The sequence below is a fragment of the Gadus macrocephalus genome, chromosome 12, assembly GCF_031168955.1.
Source record: "Gadus macrocephalus chromosome 12, ASM3116895v1".
Taxonomy (NCBI): domain Eukaryota; kingdom Metazoa; phylum Chordata; class Actinopteri; order Gadiformes; family Gadidae; genus Gadus; species Gadus macrocephalus.
This window is the reverse complement of record NC_082393.1, coordinates 25,489,341-25,514,607: the sequence shown is the minus strand read 5'-3', so window position 1 is coordinate 25,514,607 and position 25,267 is coordinate 25,489,341. Positions and strand designations below refer to the sequence as shown.

Below are 25,267 nucleotides of genomic sequence, written 5' to 3'. Positions count from 1 at the left end.
GAAATCGGAATCCCTTTCAAGCTTGATAATATATGAATGCGAGCGTCTCTTCAGAGCACATGCTGTTTTAACAGATCTAGCGCTTTCTCCTCAAGCGTTGAGTGGGATATAGCGTTCCCTAATATCCACTTATGAGTCTCTAAACGACTTTTGTTTAATTTTTAAATCGGGAAAGTTATTAAAGTAAAGTGGTGTATTCTTCCTCCAGGACCGGGTGTACTGGACGGACCTGGAGGACCAGGCCATCTACAGCGCCAACCGGCTGACGGGGCAGGACCTGGCCCGGGTCGCAGAGCACCTGGACAACCCCCTGGACCTGGTGATCTTCCACCAGCAGAGGCAGCCCCCTGGTGGGTGAGATCGGAGGGGCGCTGTCACACCAAAATTGTGCCGGGGGCGAAATTTCCAAACCTGCCTGGCAACTGATGATCGCGTCAAACTTTGCCTGGCAATGGACGATCGCGTCGAATGATGACGTCTATTATCTAAATTAAATTACACAAGCTAGCTAGACTACGATACACTTTAAACACTCAGATTACTTGCTAAATTCGATTAAACAATTAAATGCAATACAAATATAAACTATGATACACTTTAAACACTCAGTTTACTAGCTAAATTCAATACAATACAAATATAAAGTGAAAACGAGTGTTATCTGTATTATGTTATTTCGCTCTTGATGAGCACAGTGTTTTTTTGAAACCTGCCTGGCAACGGACAATCGCGTCGATCGATGACGTGATGTTTCGAAGTGGATTACGTAGGCGGTACAATTTTTGCCCCCGGTACAATTTTGGTGGGGACAGTGCCACGCAGAATATCATCGGTACAAAAGCTGATCTATACAATAAAAACCTCCGTTCCATAAGAACGTATACTCTAAGTATACATAGATATGTATACTTTAGATTTTATCCTGTTATGTCAGTGTGTGCTTATTCAAGCTTCATTTGGTTCCGACCGGTTGAGAGTATTGCTGCATTACTCTTTACATTTTTACTCTGCTGGGGGGGATCAGAAATGTTCCCAAACCCCCGCTCCATGCTGCCGACCGACTTGGTGTCCGCTCCGACCTCCCTCGGTGAACCGGCGGCTGTGAAGCGCCCTTCACTGTAGGCGTGATGAAAACAGCCAGATCTTCCTCTAACAGTACCATGTTTCCTGTTTCTGTGTCTCTGCGTGTGTGTAGCCCCAGACACCTGCAACACGGGAGGCCTCCCCAACGGGGGCTGTGAGTACCTCTGCCTGAAGGCCCCCCAGATCACCGATCACTCCCCCAAGTACACCTGCGCCTGTCCCGACGACATGGAGCTGGGGCCGGACATGAGGCGCTGCGCAGTAGGCAAGGAGACGCACACTCACACGCACACACACACGCTCACAAACACACACACACACACACACACATGCGCACAAACACGCACACACACACGTACACGCGCAAGCACACACGCACATACGCACGCGCACACACTCGTACACACGCACGCACACACAAGCACACACACGCACTCACACACACACACACACACACACACACACACACACACACACACACACACACACACACACACACACACACACACACACACACACACACACACACACACACAAACGTACACACGCAACCACACACGCAACCACACACAAACGTACACACGCAACCACACACACACATAGACACACACACACAGTCCACTTTCTCTCTTGGTTCTGGTGCGTTAAACTTCCTCTGTTGATGGGCTTACTGCAGTGATTCCACCGCTGGGCACCGTTATCTGGATGGGTGAGGAATGCCTCGCTATGACTGGGTACAAAGGGCTCTTTAAAAAAAAGCATGCATACATGGAGGATATGGACAAACAAATCACATTAGATGCTAATTTTTATTTGCATCATTATTTGCAGACGCACGCACACACTTTCATACGGTAGCGATCCTTTCTCTAATGATAGAATATAATCTGAGCCTTTCAGTGTATAAAGACCCTTGTAGAGGAAGTACGTTAACGGGCAGAATGCCCAAAAGGAATAGAAACAGTTGCTTTGCTGCAGGCTAAAGTTTCTGCCAAGTCAATGTTATGCAATGACTAACATTAAATTAAACAAATTGCATTACAAATGGATGTCCACATTAGTAAAATGAAGATTGGGTTCTTGAGTTTTACCATTATGTGGTTTACAAAGTGGTGTTTTGTTAGAAAAGCTTGTTCCCTTATATTCGGGACGCTCTCTCTCTCTCTCTCTCTCTCTCTCTCTCTCTCTCTCTCTCTCTCTCCCTCTCCCTCTCCCTCTCTCTCCCTCTCCCTCTCCCTCTCTCTCTCTCTCTCTCTCTCTCTCTCTCTCTCTCAGCTAACGGCTTAATCTGTGCTTTTCTTTCCCACTCTCTCCTGAGCAGTAAGGTTGAGGTCAACCACCACCACCGTCGCTTCCACCACCTCCACCGTCGCTACGCCCACCACCACCACCACCACCACCACTCCCCCGAGGACCACCACACCACCACCGCCACCACCACCATTCCCCCGAGGACCACCACCACCACCACCACCGCCGCCGCCCCGACCACCACCGGCACACCGCCCACCGCTACGCCTCCTAAGACCACTGCTGCCACTTCAACCACACCAAAGCCCCCCGGCAGGCGCTGGTCCACCACAGCCCCCCCCAGGGGCACCAGCGCCGCTCCCAGACCACCCCCCCAGCCACCGCCGCCATCGGCCGGGACCGGACCCAGCTCTCCATCACCTCCACCCCCACCCCCCACCTCCACCTCCACCCCCACCCCCACCCCCACCTCCACCTCCACCCCCACCCCCACCTCCACCCCCACCCCACCCCCACCCCCACCTCCACCCCCACCCCCAAGTCCACCTCCACCCGGGCAGGGACCCCGAGGTCCACCTCCACCCAGACGCCCCCCCCTGGGCCCAGCGGGGGGGGGTCCAGACGGACAGCAACGGCAGTCTGTCCCACAGAGGTAAGGGAGGGAGGGGGGCTGTGATTGGTTGATCAGCACCGTGCACGCACACGTCAGCACGTTGTTCCAATAGTTGCCTCCATTTTATTACATTTAGGGAAACCGGTTAGGATGAAAACCGTACTGCCATCTCCATCTGCATTAGGTTCGCAACTGGCTTGAAATGAACATTGAAATGTAATGTTCCAGTCTGTAAAGCACCCGTCTGCTGGGCGGCCTCTGTGGTCCCTTGGGCGTGTCCCCTCACCTCTCCCTCTGTCTCTCTCTCTCCCTCTCTCTCTCTCTCCCTCTCTCTCTGTCTTTCCCTCTCTCCCCCTCTGTCTCTCTCTCCCTCTTGTCTCTCTCTCTCTCTCTCTCTCTCTCTCTCTCTCTCTCTCTCTCTCTCTCTCTCTCTCTCTCTCTCTCCCTCTCCCTCTGTCTCTCCCTCTGTCTCTCTCGCTCTCTCTCCCTCTCTCTCTGTCTTTCCCTCTCTCCCCCTCTGTCTCTCTCTCTCTCTCTCTCTCTCTCTCTCTCTCTCTCTCTCTCTCTCTCTCTCTCTCTCTCTCTCTCTCTCTCTCTCTCTCTCTCTCTCTCTCCCTCTCCCTCTCTCCCCCCTCTCTCTCTCCCCTCTCCCCAGCGGCCAGTGAGCTGGGCCTGCTCGGGAGCCACATCACCGTGGCCGTGCTGGCCATCGCCGTTCCTGTCGGTGAGTACACCCGACTAGCGTGTCATTCCTTTAATCAAGTCTCTTCCCTCCCCAGTGCTCTCCCTGCTGTGTGTGTGTGTGTGTGTGTGTGTGTGTGTGTGTGTGTGTGTGTGTGTGTGTGTGTGTGTGTGTGTGTGTGTGTGTGTGTGTGTGTGTGTGTGTGTGTGTGTGTGTGTGTGTGTGTGCACTTGTGTGTGGGATTGTGTGTGTGTGTGTGTGCGCGTGCGTGCGTGTCCTTGTTTTAAACACGTCTCTTCGCTCCTCAGTGCTCTCCCTGCTGTGTGTGTGTGTGTGTGTGTGTGTGTGTGTGTGTGTGTGTGTGTGTGTGTGTGTGTGTGTGTGTGTGTGTGTGTGTGTGTGTGTGTGTGTGTGTGTGCGCGTGCGTGCGTGTGAAACACGTCTCTCCCCCCTCAGTGCTCTCGCTGCTGTGTGTGTGTGTGTGTGTGTGTGTGTGTGTGTGTGCGCGTTAAACACGTCTCTCCCCCCTCAGTGCTCTCGCTGCTGTGTGTGTGTGTGTGTGTGTGTGTGTGTGTGTGTGTGTGTGTGTGTGTGTGTGTGTGTGTGTGTGTGTGTGTGTGTGTGTGTGTGTGTGTGTGTGTGTGTGTGTGTGTGTGTGTGTGTGCGCGCGTGCGTGCGTGTTAAACACGTCTCTCCCCCCTCAGTGCTCTCGCTGCTGTGCACCAGCGCCTTCCTGCTCTGGAGGAACTGGCGGCGCCGGAACACCAAGAGCATGAACTTCGACAACCCGGTGTACCGCAAGACGACGGAGGAGGACGACGACGAGGTCCACATCGGGCGCCACTCGGAGTCCGTGGGCCACGCCTACCCCGCCGTGAGTGGCAGCCGCAGCCAGCCATTCCACGCCCTGCCCCTGGGGGGCGGGCTCACAGACAGCGACTCCCATTGGTACTCCGGGGCACCCATGCACCCCAGCGGCAAATGAGAGGAGAGAGAGGAGGAGCCAAGGGGAGTGGGAGGGGAAGGGGGGGATGTGGAGGTACAACGATGGGTGTTGGAGGTTCGGGAGTCACAATGACCCCCCCCCCCCCCCTCCCCCTCTGATCAGCATACCACAAGCACATTGACGAACAACACAGCTGCATCGTTAAGAATGAGTCATTGTATCGAACACTAAAGCCCAGTATTCACGTCATAACAAACCTCCATCGTCTCAATACACGTCAGCCACAGTTCTTCATCACCATAATCAAGGCATGGCCTGGCATGGCACACTGTGAGTACCAGGGTTGGATCTTCAGCTGATAGACGCTGAAAGATGTTCACCAAACCATACGTTGAAAGTTCAGTCTGCATTCCCTCCACATTTTTCAACCAGAAGCGAGAAGTTATTTTTCCAAAGCCCCACAGTCCCCACGCTCACACAAAAGAGTTTGATTTATTGCGGTAGTTCTATGATTCTATGTTCTGCGGGTTCAAATGACTAATTGGTTCGCTTGTGTCCCTGGTTAGAGTGTGCATTTGTATGCACACATTAGTGGTTTTTGTGAACGCAGGGTTTCGTTGGGTGAGCAAAGTAACGTTCATTATCGCTGAGCTAAGGAAAGAGCAGAAGCAGAGGATTGTGGGTTATTTAGTCACGATGTGTGTGTGTGTGTGTTTGTGTGTATGTGTGCAAACGTATGTGTGCACAAAGACACACGGGCTGTACCAAGGTGCGACCGTATCCATGATGTCATTCTGCTGAGGCTTGGAGTGGGGATTGGGGGGGGGGGGGGGGGGTTGGAGGTCTCTCTCTCTCAGTTCTTCAGTCATCTCCTCTTCTGTTGTCATCCCTCCATCCTCCCCCTCCCCCTGCTGCTATCTCTGAACCCTCCAGCGGTATGGCGTCACTCTGCAGCAACACACGGAGACCCGGTTTGGTAGCTGCAACTCGGCTGGGGGGGGGGGGGGGGGATGCATCCAGACCACCCCACCAGACAGCCAGACAGCTGGGGGGGGGATGCATCCAGACCACCCCACCAGACAGCCAGACAGCTGGGGGGGGGGAGATGCAGATGCAGTGAGACGGAGGTGATTGGCGTTGAAGTTCATTGACAGCAGTAGCTCTGGAGGTAGAGCGGGTTGACTGGTAACCAGAGGGTTGCTGGTTCGATTCCCGGCTCCTCCTAGCGTCGAGTGTCGAGGGTGACCCTGAGCCTCACCCTGACCGCTCCCGACGAGCCGTCTGTCGCCTCGCGGGGTTGACTCCGACGTCGGGGTGTGAATGTGGATGGTTGGTTGTAGGTCGCTTTGGATGAAAGCGTCAACAAAATCCCCTAAATGTAAATGTGAGACCAGTCGTTGAACAGGGTGGAAGAGGGGCCACAACAAGCGCACGGAGGCATGGGCTTCATAGGACTCTGAACCAGTGCCTCCCTCCTGCCTACTCTCTTTCCCTCGCCTCTATTTTCTCTTTGAGTGTTTCCCCGCAGCCCTTCTGTTCCCCCTCTCTCTCCCTCTCCCTCTCTCTGCTGCGTGGGCGAGTCGGGGCTAACTGTGTTCTATCTGCTGTTACAGCGGGTGGCTCTGAGCTCGGCGGACGAGGACTACCCCTGAGGGGAGAGGAGGAGGAGGAGGAGGAGGATACCTCCTACCTCCCACTGCCACCAGGCCCTCCCTCCACCCGCACACAGAGGCCTCCCGCCCCCACAGCAGAGAGGGGAGAGAGACCCCCCCCCCCCCCAAAACAATCACCCCCCCGGACCCATTCCTACTAAGGAGCAGGGATCGAGTGTGTAATCACACGCACGCACACTCTTATCTCAACTACGATTTTTCTCTCAAATACTGCGACTACTACGTCCCTCACTATCACCACTAACTGCTGCTATGGCTACTACTACTACTACTACTACTACTACTACTACTAGTACTACTACTACTACTACCACTGCCCTCTGCTCCATGCTGCTGGAGTGTGTGTCTGTAGTCGACCCTCCGCTCCTTTACTGAGTTAGTTAAAGTTAAACAAAGTGATGTGCTGCACATTGAGATGTGTGGGGTGGGGGGGGGGGTGGGGGGTGGGGGGGGGGGGTGGGTGGGGGGGTACTAAAGACGTTGTCACGGGTACGATGTTATGCTCCTGGTAGCTCGGACGAGGAGACGGGGATCCTCAGCGCAGCCGTCGGGGCAGCTGCACTTTCAGTATTCTTGCACAATAGGCCGTGAATAGACCTGGGCCGCCCGCCCGAGTAGCGCCTGGGTGTGTGAGACACCGGGGCGCTGGCCGAATCGGGGGGGGGGGGGAGGGAGAGTACACCCCCCTGGTCCGTCCCAGGCTGCCGCCACACACGCTGCTGTAGTCAGCCGTCAGAGCACTCAGAGCGCCGCCGCGGTGGGGGGGCGCTTCGTCCACCGTCCAGAGGCACGCGTGACTCCCGACGTCCCCCAGCGGGCCGCTCGTCTGGTGCACGCCCCCGATTTAATTCTCGCCCTGCTATTGGGCTCGATACGTTATCGGTCAATGGGCGCAAGTTGTGAGAGAAAAACGGTGGAAATAGAAGCTGTCTTGAGTCGTCCACTTTTTAAACCGACAAGCTGCTCCGCCAATACCAGTGGATAGAGGAGACTGCAGTGGGATGATATTGGGTTCAAGCCCCACCAGGGGCTTGAACTTTTATTGTATTTTATTGTTGACTCTATTTCGTAGTCTTTTTATTTATTTTGTTATTTTCGTGTGTGTGTGTGTGTGTGTGTGTGTGTGTGTGTGTGTGTGTGTGTGTGTGTGTGTGTGTGTGCTCCCTTGTGATTGGTAGGATTGGCCTGATCATAATCCTACTGATATTGGCATCAATGGAAACTCTTAAACCTGCAGTTGTCAGTGTAAGATGGCATTGATTGTGGAGTCATTGAACTCCAATCTGGTTGTTTACCTGACCTTGACCTAGTGGCCGGGCTTTGAACACGGCAGACTAAGCTTTGTTTAGCACGACGCACTGCTTTGCGTGGTATTGTAGATGTTTGCTGATTGGGTTTGAAAAGGGACGGATGTGAAAGACAACCTTTTTATCCCCGTGGTGACTCGGCTATATCGTGTGTATGATGAGCATGCTAGGCACGTCACTGATCACCAACCGTTTGAACCCAGGATTCTGTTTACGCTCTGGTACAGAGTTTACGCTGATGGCTTTTCAGAAACATGACTTGGCACAATGTCCTGTCCCTGTGGTCATAGGGAAAGACCTTAGTCATAGGGAAAGACTTAGTCGTAGAAAATACATAAGTCATAGAAAATACATAAGTCATAGGAAAATACATAATTAATAATGGAAAACGTAAGTCATAGGGAAAGACATTAGTCAAAGAAAATAAATTATTCATAGGGAAAGACATTTCATGTCGGTCATTGAGGGTGTGTGTGTGTGTGTGTGTGTGTGTGTGTGTGTGTGTGTGTGTGTGTGTGTGTGTGTGTGTGTGTGTGTGTGTGTGTGTGTGTGTGTGTGTGTTACGGCTATAGGCTCAGGATTGTTGATCCATATTTATCATGATTCCCATAAACCCTATCAGGTATTACATATGACATATGCAATAACATGTCTCAGTAGTGGATGCTTCTGTAGATCCATAACTCATTATTTGATGTGTTTGTACTATCAACATAACCATAATAATGGTGAATAATTAGTTGTTAATTTGCCTCGTCAATCATCTAGCATTATGAAGACATTTGAGCAACGATGGAACAATTTCCTGTTGATAAAACATGATGAGATTAGCTTAGCTGTTCTTACCTTCCTAGTGATTCCAAATTCTTATATTCATGTGAAACTCACAAATTACCCAGCATGCCTTAGTTCCATATTACTATTCTGTGATCCCCCTCATAACTCATTATTCTACGACATCACATCTTCTCTCTGTGTGTGTTTTTCGTTCCCTGTGTGACTCAGACTTGGAGCCCCGAGCTCCTGCTGGACGTCTTCTAATAACATGTTGCGTATGCACTATGCAACACGTAATGCCAGCATCTACCATTCTAACGTCCTCATTGGCTTTGATTCCAGTTTTCCATTAACCTTTTCACCCAATTCCACGGTGCGCTCCAGTCCTGTTCCCCGATAGGAACCTTCCGGTTGGAACAGTAACAAGCTGTTTCTGCGATGGAGTAAACCTGTTGGTGGCGGCATTCTTTTTTGATCAGTGCTAATACATTTATTCATTCAGTTCACTTATCTCCAGCATTGAAATGGACGTTAATAGACTGGAGCAACCAAACGGAGCCCTTACATTTTAGCACCACTACCCGCACACCCAACTACCAACCAATGGAATCACAACAAGCTCACATGGGAAAAGGCCTGGAACACGATTGGCTGTCTGCTTGCAGTATGGATGATGGCCAGCCACTGGCTCTTGACTTTCCCATTCCAGACCGAAGCAGACCTATGGAGGAACTGTACGACTCCAGGTCGATCGGTGAACTATCTGCCATCCTACCAGACATTGAAAGGTTTTATGACGGACGTTGAGTATCACATGACATTTGTGCAGCTTTGGTTTGTTGTCGTTGTTCAGAGCGACGAGAGGGTTCAGGGTTCTTACAGCTGAGTGCTACATGTTGAGGAGGTGGGTTTATCCTGGTAGAACTTCAATACTGATTTAAACCTGGATTGAGCACAGTCTAATACAACAATTGTGAGACACATTGTACAGATTTTTATAAGAGAATCATTACAAAATGCTAACATAAAATATGATCTGCCAGCATGTTCTCAGAAGGCTGCTCTTTGAAAAGAGCAAAAAGAAAGCTTCGATCTGGGAGTCGATCCATAGTTGTGTGACCGGCCTTTACGCTGTCTGTTGCACAAAAAAAACTTTTTCAAGAGCCCTTCTGCACTGTGTGAAAAGCAACTTCTGGGCCGGTTGTCATCCAGTGAAAAGCTTTTTGATAATGTTTTAAAAGTATCTGCAAACAAACATTAAACATGACAGAAGTAGATCAGCCTCCCAGGGGATCGGAACAGAAGAGTGTTTCCCTAAATGAAATGTATTTGTACACAAGTTCACTGGATTTCTTCTTTACTACTTGATTGTAACTAAAATATTGATAATAATCTGCCAAAGGGTTATTTTATTTCCTCTTTCCTGTTGTGTTTCCTTTTTTTTTTAATTCTTAACAGGGGGACATTGCATATGTTTTAGAGAGTTTATAAAGTATTTCATTTTGTTGGATAGGTTTGATTTGTGTATTGTTTTAAAGCGGGGTTTTAATTTATCGGTGCCTTGTTTTTGTGGTCCTTTTGGGGTAGGTGACACTTTTTAATAATAAAAACTTCTACTTCTCTACTTACATGGGATATCTGTACTGTATGCCAAATGGTCTCACTCACATTTCTATGAAAGCAAGCTGTTGATAAATCTCTATATATTGATATATTAAATTAATGAAAACCACGACTGCCTCAGTGTTGTCTTCTATTCATGTGGGAGGATTGTATTTTGGAACAAGAAAAGTAATTTCCTGCAGAAAATGAGTGCTGTATTACAAAGTGAGAAAATATGTTTTCATAAGGAATCAGCCCGGATCAATAGCTTCACATTGAACTAATCATCGTTCTTCTAAAAGGTGTAACGTCAGGCCTCAGCAACTTTCTCATTACATAGGGAGGACACTTGTCCTCAATAAAACCTTGTGTGGAGGTGTCTATAATTGCTTATGGCCATCCTACCCTGAAACGCTGACGCTAAGCAGGGTGGGTCCTGGTCAGTGCTTGGATGAGAGGCCATCTGTACGTGCTGTAAGCAAGCTCATTGCCTCCAATGACAAGCCGCTTTGGAAATATGCCCCTTATGACATCACGGGTGGGCGTGTCCACCTAGATGTGTGGCGGATAGATGAGCAACGTTTGCTACAATCCACTGGGTAGGCTGGTAGACTGATCTATCCAGCACACATCTAGGTGTACACGCCCACATGTGATGTCATAAGGGGCAGATTTCCATTTTTTGTACCGGCTAATCACACCACAACTGGTGGCATGCCGAACTTTAAGCAACACAGACTGCCACCGTCGCTCCAAACTCTTTTTATGAAACACAAGTTTACGGAGGCTGCCAACAGGGGGCACCAGACCGCTGGAATCAGAATTCTGCATTTCACGAGGTGACCTTGACCTGAACAGATTCCCCTGGTGGGGCTTGAACCCAATATCATCCCACTGCAGACACAAATGGGCGTTCTCGTGTGGTGGGGGTTCCCGTTTACGCAGACTGGAACGCCCCCTTCTTATTCTTCGTCGCCTTTCTCGCTGAACTGTATTAAAATGTCAAAGTGTACTACTCCGAAACCATGTAAATAGTGTTGTAAATAAACTTCCAAAGCTTTTCAAATCTTATTTGGAAAATAACTTCACATGGTGTGTCTTTTTACAATTTATTCGTTACCAGTATTCGTAGTGATGATCAGCAGTGAAATAGTCCGCTATATTACGCTGGGGTTGACAAGTTACTTGACTACTACCCATGCAAGTGAACGGAGCGTTCCACGGCATTGAGAAGACCCGTGTAATAAAGGCCTATAAAAATGGGTAACACTGACGAAATGTATCGAATAAAACATAGGGGGTAACACTGTCGTTTTTATCAAATGAAACATGAGGGGTGACACTGTCGTTTTTCTTTGGTCGTCATGAAAAAAAACATAAGGGGTAACACTGTCGTTTTTTTATTGGTCGTCATGAAAAAAAAAATAAGGGGTAACACTGTCGTTTTTTATTGCTCGTCATGAAAAAAAAAATTGAAAAAAAAGAAAAAAATTGTCCTTGTCAAATAATGTCCTTGACTGTTGTTTTTCATCAGTCATCATGGGAAAATAACGTAAGGGGTAACACTGTCGTTTCTATCAAATGAAACGTAATGGGTAAAGGCCGATATATGCTCTGTTTTAGACGTAACCCGTAAGCACGTAAGATACATAACCCCCCCTTGCGCGGTAAAATATCCCCCCTTACGTGCTTAAGTGCGTCGCCCAAAATTCCTGACTATGCGACTAAAACACTACGGCCCTACGCAGCTCGCAAAGACTGTGATTGGCCAGCTAACCACATCCTTTCAGGAGTCTCACATTTCCGGTTTTACAGCAACCTTAACATCGTTCAGAGTGTGGAAAAAGACCGCTAACCTAAACTTAGCTACTGCTACTCTCGTCGAAAATACTGGAAGTGCATAAATATAAACAAGCCAGCGATTTCCACTTCCACGCCCACAGATTCGTTCGTTGCTCCCCCTACTGTTCTGGCGGAGAATCCCCTTGCAACACGCGCAATCCTTAAGGAACCTTAAAGGAACCGTAAATCAAAACTTGTCTAAAACAAGTCCCTTGTGTAAATTACGTGCTTACGTCTCTGCGTCTAAAACGACCCTAAATCGGCCTTAACACCGTCATTTTTTATTGGTCGTCATGAAAAACACATAAGGGGTAACACTGTTGTTTTTTATTGGTCGTCGTGAAAAAAACATAAGGGGTAACACTGTTGTTTTTTTATTGGTCGTCATGAAAAAAAACATAAGGGGTAACACTGGGTTTTTTTTATTGGTCGTCATGAAAAAAAACATAAGGGGTAACACTGTCATTTTTTTTTGGTCGTCATGAAAAAAAACATAAGGCGTAACACTGTCGTTTTTACCAAATGAAATATGAGGGGTGACACTGTCGTTTTTCTTTGGTCGTCATGAAAAAAACATAAGGGGTAACACTTGTTTTTTATTGGTCGTCATGAAAAAAAACACAAGGGGTAACACTGTTGTTTTTTATTGGTCGTCATGAAAAAAAACATAAGGGGTAACACTGTAGTTTTTTATTGGTCGTCATGAAAAAAACATAAGGGGTAACATTGTCGTTTTTTATTGATCGTCATGAAAAAAAACATAAGGGGTAACACTGTAGTTTTTTATTGGTCGTCATGAAAAAAACATAAGGGGTAACACTGTTGTTTTTTATTGGTCGTCATGAAAAAAAACACAAGGGGTTACACTGTTGTTTTTTTTTGGTCGTCATGAAAAAAAACATAAGGGGTAACACTGTAGTTTTTTATTGGTCGTTATGAAAAAAAACATAAGGGGTAACACTGTCGTTTTTTATTGGTCGTCATGAAAAAAAAAATAAAGGGTAACACTGTAGTATTTAATTGGTCGTCATGAAAAAAACATAAGGGGTAACATTGTCGTTTTTTATTGGTCGTCATGAAAAAAAACATAAGGGGTAACACTAGTTTTTTATTGGTCGTCATGAAAAAAAACATAAGGGGTAACACTGTTGTTTTTTATTGGTCGTCATGAAAAAAAACGTTTTTTATTGGTCGTCATGAAAAAAACATAAGGGGTAACACTGTAGTTTTTTATTGGTCGTCATGAAAAAAAACATAAGGGGTAACATTGTCGTTTTTTATTGGTCGTCATGAAAAAAAAAATAAAGGGTAACACTGTAGTTTTTTATTGGTCGTCATGAAAAAAACATAAGGGGTAACATTGTCGTTTTTTATTGGTCGTCATGAAAAAAAACATAAGGGGTAATTATTGGTCGACATGAAAAAAAACGTTTTTTATTGGTCGTCATGAAAAAAACATAAGGGGTAACACTGTCGTTTTTTATTGGTCGTCATGAGAAAAACATTTAGGGGTAACACTGTCGTTTTTTATTGCTTGTCATGAAAAAAAAAAATTGAAAAAAAAGTCCTTGTCAAATAAAATATAAGGGGTAACACTGTTGTTTTTCATCAGTCATCATGGGAAAAAAATAGGGGGTAACACTCGTTTTTACCAGATGAAACATGAGGGGTGGTACGGTCGTTTTTCTTTGGCCGTCATAAAAAAAACCATAAGGGGTAACACTGTTGTTTTTTATTGGTCGTCGTGAAAAAAAACATAAGGGGTAACACTGTAATTTTTTATTGGTCGTCATGAAAAAAAACATAAGGGGTACCACTGTTGTTTTTTATTGGTCGTCATGACAAAAACATAAGGGGTAACACTGTCGTTTTTTATTGGTCGTCATGAAAAAAAACGTTGTTTATTGGTCGTCATGAAAAAAACATAAGGGGTAACACTGTCGTTTTTTATTGGTCGTCATGAAAAAAAACATTAGGGGTAACACTGTCGTTTTTTATTGGTCGTCATGAAAAAAAACATAAGGGGTAACACTGTAGTTTTTTATTGGTCGTCATGAAAAAAAACATAAGGGGTAACACTGTCGTTTTTTATTGGTCGTCATGAAAAAAACCATAAGGGGTAACACTGTTGTATTTTATTGGTCGTCGTGAAAAAAAACTTTTTTTATTGGTCGTCATTAAAAAAACATAAGGGGTAACACTGTCGTTTTTTATTGCTCTTCATGAAAAAAAAAATTTGAAAAAAAAGTCCTTGTCAAATAAAATATAAGGGGTAACACTGTTGTTTTTCATCAGTCATCATGGGGAAAAAATAGGGGGTAACACTTGTTTTTACCAAATGAAACATGAGGGGTGACACTGTCCTTGTCAAATAAAATATAAGGGGTAACACTGTTGTTTTTCATCAGTCATCATGGGAAAAAAATAGGGGGTTACACTTGTTTTTACCAAATGAAACATGAGGGGTGACACTGTCGTTTTTCTTTGGTCGTCATGAAAAAAAACATAAGGGGTAACACTGTTGTTTTTTATTGGTCGTCATGAAAAAAAACACAAGGGGTAACACTGTTGTTTTTTATTGGTCGTCATGAAAAAAAACATAAGGGGTAACACTGTAGTTTTTTATTGGTCGTCATGAAAAAAACATAAGGGGTAACATTGTCGTTTTTTATTGATCGTCATGAAAAAAAACATAAGGGGTAACACTAGTTTTTTATTGGTCGTCATGAAAAAAAACATAAGGGGTAACACTGTTGTTTTTTATTTGTCGTCATGAAAAAAAACACATGGGGTAACACTGTCGTTTTTTATTGGTCGTCATGAAAAAAAACATAAGGCGTAACACTGTCGTTTTTACCAAATGAAACATGAGGGGTGACACTGTCGTTTTTCTTTGGTCGTCATGAAAAAAACATAAGGGGTAACACTGTTGTTTTTTATTAGTCGTCATGAAAAAACCATAAGGGGTAACACTGTTGTTTTTTATTGGTCGTCATGAAAAAAAACATAAGGGGTGACACTGTTGTTTTCTATTGGTCGTCATGAAAAAAACATAAGGGGTAACAGTGTTGTTTTTTATTGGTCGTCATGAAAAAAAACATAAGGGGTAACACTATCATTTTTACCAAATGAAACATGAGGGGTGACACTGTCGTTTTTTATTGGTCGTCATGAAAAAAACATACGGGGTAACACTGTTGTTTTTTATTAGTCGTCATGAAAAAACCATAAGGGGTAACACTGTAGTTTTTTATTGGTCGTCATGAAAAAAACATAAGGGGTAACATTGTCGTTTTTTATTGATCGTCATGAAAAAAAACATAAGGGGTAACACTGTAGTTTTTTATTGGTCGTCATGAAAAAAAACATAAGGGGTTACATTGTTGTTTTTTATTGGTCGTCATGAAAAAAAACACAAGGGGTAACACTGTTGTTTTTTATTGGTCGTCATGAAAAAAACATAAGGGGTAACACTGTCGTTTTTACCAAATGAAACATGAGGGGTGACACTGTCGTTTTTCTTTGGTCGTCATGAAAAAAAACACAAGGGGTAACACAGTGATTTTTTATTGGTCGTCATTCCTGCCTCTGCGATTAAACCTTTGCAGCGCATCCAGAATGCGGCAGCGCGCCTCGTGTTCAACCTACCAAAGTTCTCCCATGTGACCCCCCTCTTCCGGGACCTCCACTGGCTCCCTTTAGTAGCTCGCATCAAATTTAAGACGATGGTACTGGCATACAAGGCAGTCGATGGAACTGCCCCTGCCTACCTCCAAGCATTGCTAAAGCCACACACCCCGGCTCGATCACTCCGCTCGACTACCTCAGCTGGACGACTGGAACCACCATCGCTAAGAGCTAGCAAAGGTCGATCAGCAAAGTCACAACTTTTCTCGGTTTTGGGGCCTCAATGGTGGAACGAGTTCCCTGCCGCTCTCAGGACCGCAGAGTCGCTCACTATCTTCCGAAAAGGACTCAAGACTCACCTGTTCAGAGCTCACCTCGACTCTGCATAGCCACCTTTCCTCTTCTGACCACCATTGTACACTGTATTGTAGTGTATTGTATTGTATTGTAGCACTTAACTGTGTAGCAACTGCAGCAGCTGCTATCATGTCTGTAATACGGGGAATTGATTAACCTAGCGATTGTGGTACTTGCACTTGGTTCTATGAACATCCTTTCTGTACCGACAGCGATATATTGATGCACTTCTTATGACAAATGTACTTATTGTAAGTCGCTTTGGATAAAAGCGTCTGCTAAATGCCGTAAATGTAAATGTCATGAAAAAAACATAAGGGGTAACACTGTTGTTTTTTATTGGTTGTCATGAAAAAAACATAAGGTGTAACACTGTTGTTTTTTATTGGTCGTCATGAAATAAACATAAGGGGTAACACTGTTGTTTTTTATTGGTCGTCATGAAAAAAACATAAGGTGCACCACTGTTGTTTTTTATTGGTCGTCATGAAAAAAACATAAGGGGTAACACTGTCGTTTTTTATTGGTCGTCATGAAAAAAAACATAAGGGGTAACACTATCGTTTTTTATTGGTTGTCATGAAAAAAAACATAAAGGGTAACACAGTAGTTTTTTATTGGTCGTCATGAAAAAAACATAAGGGGTAACATTGTCGTTTTTTATTGGTCGTCATGAAAAAAAACATAAGGGGTAACACTGTAGTTTTTTATTGGTCGTCATGAAAAAAAACATAAGGGGTAACACTGTAGTTTTTTATTGGTCGTCATGAAAAAAAACATAAGGGGTAACACTGTCGTTTTTTATTGGTCGTCATGAAAAAAAACGTTTTTTATTGGTCGTCATGAAAAAAACATAAGGGGTAACACTGTTGTTTTTTATTGGTCGTCATGAAAAAAAACATAAGGGGTAACACTAGTTTTTTATTGGTCGTCATGAAAAAAACATAAGGGGTAACATTGTCGTTTTTTATTGGTCGTCATGAAAAAAAACATAAGGGGTAACACTAGTTTTTTATTGGTCGTCATGAAAAAAAACTTAAGGGGTAACACTGTCGTTTTTTATTGGTCGTCATGAAAAAAAACATAAGGGGTAACACTGTAGTTTTTTATTGGTCGTCATGAAAAAAACATAAGGGGTAACATTGTCGTTTTTTATTGGTCGTCATGAAAAAAAACATAAGGGGTTACATTGTTGTTTTTTATTGGTCGTCATGAAAAAAAACACAAGGGGTAACACTGTTGTTTTTTATTGGTCGTCATGAAAAAAACATAAGGGGTAACACTGTCGTTTTTACCAAATGAAACATGAGGGGTGACACTGTCGTTTTTCTTTGGTCGTCATGAAAAAAAACACAAGGGGTAACACAGTGATTTTTTATTGGTCGTCATTCCTGCCTCTGCGATTAAACCTTTGCAGCGCATCCAGAATGCGGCAGCGCGCCTCGTGTTCAACCTACCAAAGTTCTCCCATGTGACCCCCCTCTTCCGGGACCTCCACTGGCTCCCTTTAGTAGCTCGCATCAAATTTAAGACGATGGTACTGGCATACAAGGCAGTCGATGGAACTGCCCCTGCCTACCTCCAAGCATTGCTAAAGCCACACACCCCGGCTCGATCACTCCGCTCGACTACCTCAGCTGGACGACTGGAACCACCATCGCTAAGAGCTAGCAAAGGTCGATCAGCAAAGTCACAACTTTTCTCGGTTTTGGGGCCTCAATGGTGGAACGAGTTCCCTGCCGCTCTCAGGACCGCAGAGTCGCTCACTATCTTCCGAAAAGGACTCAAGACTCACCTGTTCAGAGCTCACCTCGACTCTGCATAGCCACCTTTCCTCTTCTGACCACCATTGTACACTGTATTGTAGTGTATTGTATTGTATTGTAGCACTTAACTGTGTAGCAACTGCAGCAGCTGCTATCATGTCTGTAATACGGGGAATTGATTAACCTAGCGATTGTGGTACTTGCACTTGGTTCTATGAACATCCTTTCTGTACCGACAGCGATATATTGATGCACTTCTTATGACAAATGTACTTATTGTAAGTCGCTTTGGATAAAAGCGTCTGCTAAATGCCGTAAATGTAAATGTCATGAAAAAAACATAAGGGGTAACACTGTTGTTTTTTATTGGTTGTCATGAAAAAAACATAAGGTGTAACACTGTTGTTTTTTATTGGTCGTCATGAAATAAACATAAGGGGTAACACTGTTGTTTTTTATTGGTCGTCATGAAAAAAACATAAGGTGCACCACTGTTGTTTTTTATTGGTCGTCATGAAAAAAACATAAGGGGTAACACTGTCGTTTTTTATTGGTCGTCATGAAAAAAAACATAAGGGGTAACACTATCGTTTTTTATTGGTTGTCATGAAAAAAAACATAAAGGGTAACACAGTAGTTTTTTATTGGTCGTCATGAAAAAAACATAAGGGGTAACATTGTCGTTTTTTATTGGTCGTCATGAAAAAAAACATAAGGGGTAACACTGTAGTTTTTTATTGGTCGTCATGAAAAAAAACATAAGGGGTAACACTGTAGTTTTTTATTGGTCGTCATGAAAAAAAACATAAGGGGTAACACTGTCGTTTTTTATTGGTCGTCATGAAAAAAAACGTTTTTTATTGGTCGTCATGAAAAAAACATAAGGGGTAACACTGTTGTTTTTTATTGGTCGTCATGAAAAAAAACATAAGGGGTAACACTAGTTTTTTATTGGTCGTCATGAAAAAAACATAAGGGGTAACATTGTCGTTTTTTATTGGTCGTCATGAAAAAAAACATAAGGGGTAACACTAGTTTTTTATTGGTCGTCATGAAAAAAAACTTAAGGGGTAACACTGTCGTTTTTTATTGGTCGTCATGAAAAAAAACATAAGGGGTAACACTGTAGTTTTTTATTGGTCGTCATGAAAAAAACATAAGGGGTAACATTGTCGTTTTTTATTGGTCGTCATGAAAAAAAACATAAGGGGTAACACTGTTGTTTTTTATTGGTCGTCATGAAAAAAAACGTTTTTTATTGGTCGTCATGAAAAAAACATAAGGGGTAACACTGTCGTTTTTTATTGGTCGTCATGAAATAAAACATAAGGGGTAACACTGTCGTTTTTTATTGGTCGTCATGAAAAAAAAGTTTTTTATTGGTCGTCATGAAAAAAACATAAGGGGTAACACTGTCGTTTTTTATTGGTCGTCATGAAAAAAAACATAAGGGGTAACACTGTCGTTTTTTATTGGTTGTCATGAAAAAAAACATAAAGGGTAACACAGTAGTTTTTTATTGGTCGTCATGAAAAAACATAAGGGGTAACACTGTAGTTTTTTATTGGTCGTCATGAAAAAAAACATAAGGGGTAACACTGTAGTTTTTTATTGGTCGTCATGAAAAAAAACATAAGGGGTAACACTGTAGTTTTTTATTGGTCGTCATGAAAAAAAACATAAGGGGTAACACTGTAGTTTTTTATTGGTCGTCATGAAAAAAAAAGTTTTTTATTGGTCGTCATGAAAAAAACATAAGGGGTAACACTGTCGTTTTTTATTGGTCGTCATGAAAAAAAACATAAGGGGTAACACTGTAGTTTTTTATTGGTCGTCATGAAAAAAACATAAGGGGTAACACTGTCGTTTTTTATTGGTCGTCATGAAAAAAAACGTTTTTTATTGGTCGTCATGAAAAAAACATAAGGGGTAACACTGTCGTTTTTTATTGGTCGTCATGAAAAAAAACATGAGGGGTGACACTGTCGTTTTTCTTTGGTCGTCATGAAAAAAAACACAAGGGGTAACACAGTGATTTTTTATTGGTCGTCATTCCTGCCTCTGCGATTAAACCTTTGCAGCGCATCCAGAATGCGGCAGCGCGCCTCGTGTTCAACCTACCAAAGTTCTCCCATGTGACCCCCCTCTTCCGGGACCTCCACTGGCTCCCTTTAGTAGCTCGCATCAAATTTAAGACGATGGTACTGGCATACAAGGCAGTCGATGGAACTGCCCCTGCCTACCTCCAAGCATTGCTAAAGCCACACACCCCGGCTCGATCACTCCGCTCGACTACCTCAGCTGGACGACTGGAACCACCATCGCTAAGAGCTAGCAAAGGTCGATCAGCAAAGTCACAACTTTTCTCGGTTTTGGGGCCTCAATGGTGGAACGAGTTCCCTGCCGCTCTCAGGACCGCAGAGTCGCTCACTATCTTCCGAAAAGGACTCAAGACTCACCTGTTCAGAGCTCACCTCGACTCTGCATAGCCACCTTTCCTCTTCTGACCACCATTGTACACTGTATTGTAGTGTATTGTATTGTATTGTAGCACTTAACTGTGTAGCAACTGCAGCAGCTGCTATCATGTCTGTAATACGGGGAATTGATTAACCTAGCGATTGTGGTACTTGCACTTGGTTCTATGAACATCCTTTCTGTACCGGCAGCGATATATTGATGCACTTCTTATGACAAATGTACTTATTGTAAGTCGCTTTGGATAAAAGCGTCTGCTAAATGCCGTAAATGTAAATGTCATGAAAAAAACATAAGGGGTAACACTGTTGTTTTTTATTGGTTGTCATGAAAAAAACATAAGGTGTAACACTGTTGTTTTTTATTGGTCGTCATGAAATAAACATAAGGGGTAACACTGTTGTTTTTTATTGGTCGTCATGAAAAAAACATAAGGTGCACCACTGTTGTTTTTTATTGGTCGTCATGAAAAAAACATAAGGGGTAACACTGTCGTTTTTTATTGGTCGTCATGAAAAAAAACATAAGGGGTAACACTATCGTTTTTTATTGGTTGTCATGAAAAAAAACATAAAGGGTAACACAGTAGTTTTTTATTGGTCGTCATGAAAAAAACATAAGGGGTAACATTGTCGTTTTTTATTGGTCGTCATGAAAAAAAACATAAGGGGTAACACTGTAGTTTTTTATTGGTCGTCATGAAAAAAAACATAAGGGGTAACACTGTAGTTTTTTATTGGTCGTCATGAAAAAAATCATAAGGGGTAACACTGTCGTTTTTTATTGGTCGTCATGAAAAAAAACGTTTTTTATTGGTCGTCATGAAAAAAACATAAGGGGTAACACTGTCGTTTTTTATTGGTCGTCATGAAAAAAAACATAAGGGGTAACACTAGTTTTTTATTGGTCGTCATGAAAAAAACATAAGGGGTAACATTGTCGTTTTTTATTGGTCGTCATGAAAAAAAACATAAGGGGTAACACTAGTTTTTTATTGGTCGTCATGAAAAAAAACTTAAGGGGTAACACTGTCGTTTTTTATTGGTCGTCATGAAAAAAAACATAAGGGGTAACACTGTAGTTTTTTATTGGTCGTCATGAAAAAAACATAAGGGGTAACATTGTCGTTTTTTATTGGTCGTCATGAAAAAAAACATAAGGGGTAACACTGTTGTTTTTTATTGGTCGTCATGAAAAAAAACGTTTTTTATTGGTCGTCATGAAAAAAACATAAGGGGTAACACTGTCGTTTTTTATTGGTCGTCATGAAATAAAACATAAGGGGTAACACTGTCGTTTTTTATTGGTCGTCATGAAAAAAAACGTTTTTTATTGGTCGTCATGAAAAAAACATAAGGGGTAACACTGTCGTTTTTTATTGGTCGTCATGAAAAAAAACATAAGGGGTAACACTGTCGTTTTTTATTGGTTGTCATGAAAAAAAACATAAAGGGTAACACAGTAGTTTTTTATTGGTCGTCATGAAAAAACATAAGGGGTAACACTGTAGTTTTTTATTGGTCGTCATGAAAAAAAACATAAGGGGTAACACTGTAGTTTTTTATTGGTCGTCATGAAAAAAAACATAAGGGGTAACACTGTAGTTTTTTATTGGTCGTCATGAAAAAAAACATAAGGGGTAACACTGTAGTTTTTTATTGGTCGTCATGAAAAAAAACGTTTTTTATTGGTCGTCATGAAAAAAACATAAGGGGTAACACTGTCGTTTTTTATTGGTCGTCATGAAAAAAAACATAAGGGGTAACACTGTAGTTTTTTATTGGTCGTCATGAAAAAAACATAAGGGGTAACACTGTCGTTTTTTATTGGTCGTCATGAAAAAAAACGTTTTTTATTGGTCGTCATGAAAAAAACATAAGGGGTAACACTGTCGTTTTTTATTGGTCGTCATGAAAAAAAACATAAGGGGTAACACTGTCGTTTTTTATTGGTTGTCATGAAAAAAAACATAAAGGGTAACACAGTAGTTTTTTATTGGTCGTCATGAAAAAAACATAAGGGGTAACATTGTCATTTTTTATTGGTCGTCATGAAAAAAAACATAAGGGGTAACACTGTAGTTTTTTATTGGTCGTCATGAAAAAAAACATAAGGGGTAACACTGTAGTTTTTTATTGGTCGTCATGAAAAAAAACATAAGGGGTAACACTGTCGTTTTTTATTGGTCGTCATGAAAAAAAACGTTTTTTATTGGTCGTCATGAAAAAAACATAAGGGGTAACACTGTCGTTTTTTATTGGTCGTCATGAAAAAAACATAAGGGGTAACATTGTCGTTTTTTATTGGTCGTCATGAAAAAAAACATAAGGGGTAACACTGTAGTTTTTTATTGGTCGTCATGAAAAAAAACATAAGGGGTAACACTGTCGTTTTTTATTGGTCGTCATGAAAAAAAATGTTTTTTATTGGTTGTCATGAAAAAAAACATAAGGGGTAACACTGTTGTTTTTTATTGGTCGTCATGAAAAAAAAAGTTTTTTATTGGTCGTCATGAAAAAAAAAATTTGAAAAAAAAGAAAAAAAAGTCCTTGTCAAATAAAATATAAGGGGTAACACTGTTGTTTTTCATCAGTCATCATGGGAAAAAAAATAGGGGGTAACACTCGTTTTTACCAAATGAAACATGAGGGGTGATACGGTCGTTTTTTATTGGTCGTCGTGAAAAAAAACATAAGGGGTAACACTGTAGTTTTTTATTGGTCGTCATGAAAAAAACATAAGGGGTAACACTGTCGTTTTTTATTGGTCGTCATGAAAAAAAACATAAGGGGTAAAACTGTCGTTTTTTATTGGTTGTCATGAAAAAAAACATAAGGGGTGACACTGTTGTTTTTTATTGGTTGTCATGAAAAAAACATAAGGTGTAACACTGTTGTCTTTGTCAAATAAAATATAAGGGGTAACACTGTCGTATTTTATTGGTCGTCATGAAAAAAAAAGTTTTTTATTGGTCGTCATGAAAAAAAAAAATTGAAAAAAAAGAAAAAAAAGTCCTTGTCAAATAAAATATAAGGGGTAACACTGTTGTTTTTCATCAGTCATCATGGGAAAAAAAATAGGGGGTAACACTCGTTTTTACCAAATGAAACATGAGGGGTGATACGGTCGTTTTTTATTGGTCGTCGTGAAAAAAAACATAAGGGGTAACACTGTAGTTTTTTATTGGTCGTCATGAAAAAAACATAAGGGGTAACACTGTCGTTTTTTATTGGTCGTCATGAAAAAAAACATAAGGGGTAAAACTGTCGTTTTTTATTGGTTGTCATGAAAAAAAACATAAGGGGTGACACTGTTGTTTTTTATTGGTTGTCATGAAAAAAACATAAGGTGTAACACTGTTGTCTTTGTCAAATAAAATATAAGGGGTAACACTGTCGTATTTTATTGGTCGTCATGAAAAAAAACATATTCAAAAAAAAAAAAATGTGTCCTTGTCAAATAAAATATAAGGGGTAACACAATTGTTTTTCATCAGTCATCATGGGAAAAAAACATAAGGGGTAACACTGTCGTTTTTATCAAATAAAACCTAAAGTAACACTGTATAGAATAGAATAGAAACACACACGCACACACACACACACACACACACACACACACACACACACAAGCAGATGGATCCGACTGGGATTTCCGTTGCGATGGGTTTCCGCCATCAGCGACTTATACAATAAACAAATTATGTAAAACAAAACCCCTCTTTCATTTTAAAATAATAGTATGCAAATATGCTGAATAGGCCTCCATCGTTGTTATACTTATAAAAATAAGTTTAACGGTCCCAAGTCCACACCATGGACATATTGCGCTAGCCCCACCACGAAGTAAAATAATCTCCGTCAACTTCAACAGAGAAACACTCTGAGCATGCGCATTTCAATGTTTCAAGTCCAATACACATTGCATTGGGCTGGTGGGGCTCGAGCCCCTCTTTCCCCTCCAGACGAACTCAGCCGGATGAAGCAAGCCAAGGTCGACAAAAAATTAAATGAAAGCGCCGAACTTATTATTTTATTGTACTTTCTGGGGAGATTATTAAAAAATATATATATATACATATAAAAATATATATATTCTATTTTTTATATATTTCTTTTTTTTTCATTTTCTTTTTTTCTTGTGAGAGTAGCGACTTGCCCCTAATGACCAGTCGCCACTGGTCATTCTGACCTGGGACATTTAGAATTGTCGGTCCTTCTAATTTTTTTCCGGACAATGACCGGTAATAACCGACAACGGAAACTCTGCTATAAACCGGCCTAACTTTCACCGTCAACACTGAACCCCTTCTTCTTTGCACGGCTGTCAACATCCGAAACATACGCTAGTTAGATTTTCTCAAACAGCAGCCTCAAGTACGGGTAGCAAAGAACTAACGTTAGCCAAGTAGGGGCTCAATGATTGCTAAATCTAATGAGAGGTAAAATTGCCATTAAGGAAGGAAAGCATAGTATACCTTGCGACTGTGCTTCGCAGTATGCCTTTCGAAACACCTCGTGATTGGTCGATGAAACGCTACCAGGAACGCCTAAAGGGCGTTCTTGTGTCATGACGGAAACGCCTAACCCTGCAGCTGGACCCTTCTCCTTGTACCAGCACAGGTCAAGACTCAAGTGTCCTCTTGGCCGGCATTTGGGCAATTATACTATGGATATTTTGTTGCCATTCATTTAAAAATATGGAAGTGTCAGCTTAATGTCCTTATGTAGAGGAAACATCACGACTGGGCAGTATCTTATTGGATTAAAGATAATCATAGGTTTGAGTTCATTTCTTAGTCTGACCTGTCAAGTACGCAAGTAAATCAATAAGGTTGTAGTGCACTACCACATTCAGGACAGGGGAATAATTGTATACTGCAATTGTTTCATACTTATCAGTTGTTCCAAAATCAGTATCGATTAGTCCACATCTCTAACCTCAAAAGTTTATAAAAAAGTCCATTACTGGATCACAGGATGGTGCCAAATTTAACACCTGCAGGTTGAAATGTTTATTTCTCATAAACTCATAAAATTGTTAGTTTCTTTGAGATGACCCTTGGTGGCCTATCTTGGTTTGACTAGGTGAGGACCATGGACCTATTGAGGTGTAGACTGGGGTGTGGACACCTCAGGCTGTGTGGCCTAGCAGTTAGTGATTCTTCACACTGCTAGTTATTTCAGTTTAGTAACTACTACCCGGGACTTAAGCCTCGACCAACAATGAAAATTGATTTGGTACAAACGACAATGCAAGAAAA

The 25,267-nt window shown here is 42.6% G+C and overlaps 1 protein-coding gene across 1 annotated transcript in view; it reads left to right on the top strand.

Annotated features, from left to right (window-relative positions):
* lrp8 (low density lipoprotein receptor-related protein 8, apolipoprotein e receptor) overlaps window positions 1–4,614 on the top strand; it is a 7,939-nt gene extending 3,325 nt beyond the window's left edge. Inside the window, exons 3-8 of the mRNA XM_060066305.1 lie at window positions 190–350; window positions 1,196–1,348; window positions 2,405–2,742; window positions 2,941–2,986; window positions 3,603–3,671; window positions 4,334–4,614. Coding sequence (XP_059922288.1) covers window positions 190–350; window positions 1,196–1,348; window positions 2,405–2,742; window positions 2,941–2,986; window positions 3,603–3,671; window positions 4,334–4,614 — 1,048 coding nt within the window. The remainder of the gene's footprint in view (window positions 1–189; window positions 351–1,195; window positions 1,349–2,404; window positions 2,743–2,940; window positions 2,987–3,602; window positions 3,672–4,333) is intronic.
* The last annotated feature ends 20,653 nt before the right edge of the window (window positions 4,615–25,267 follow it).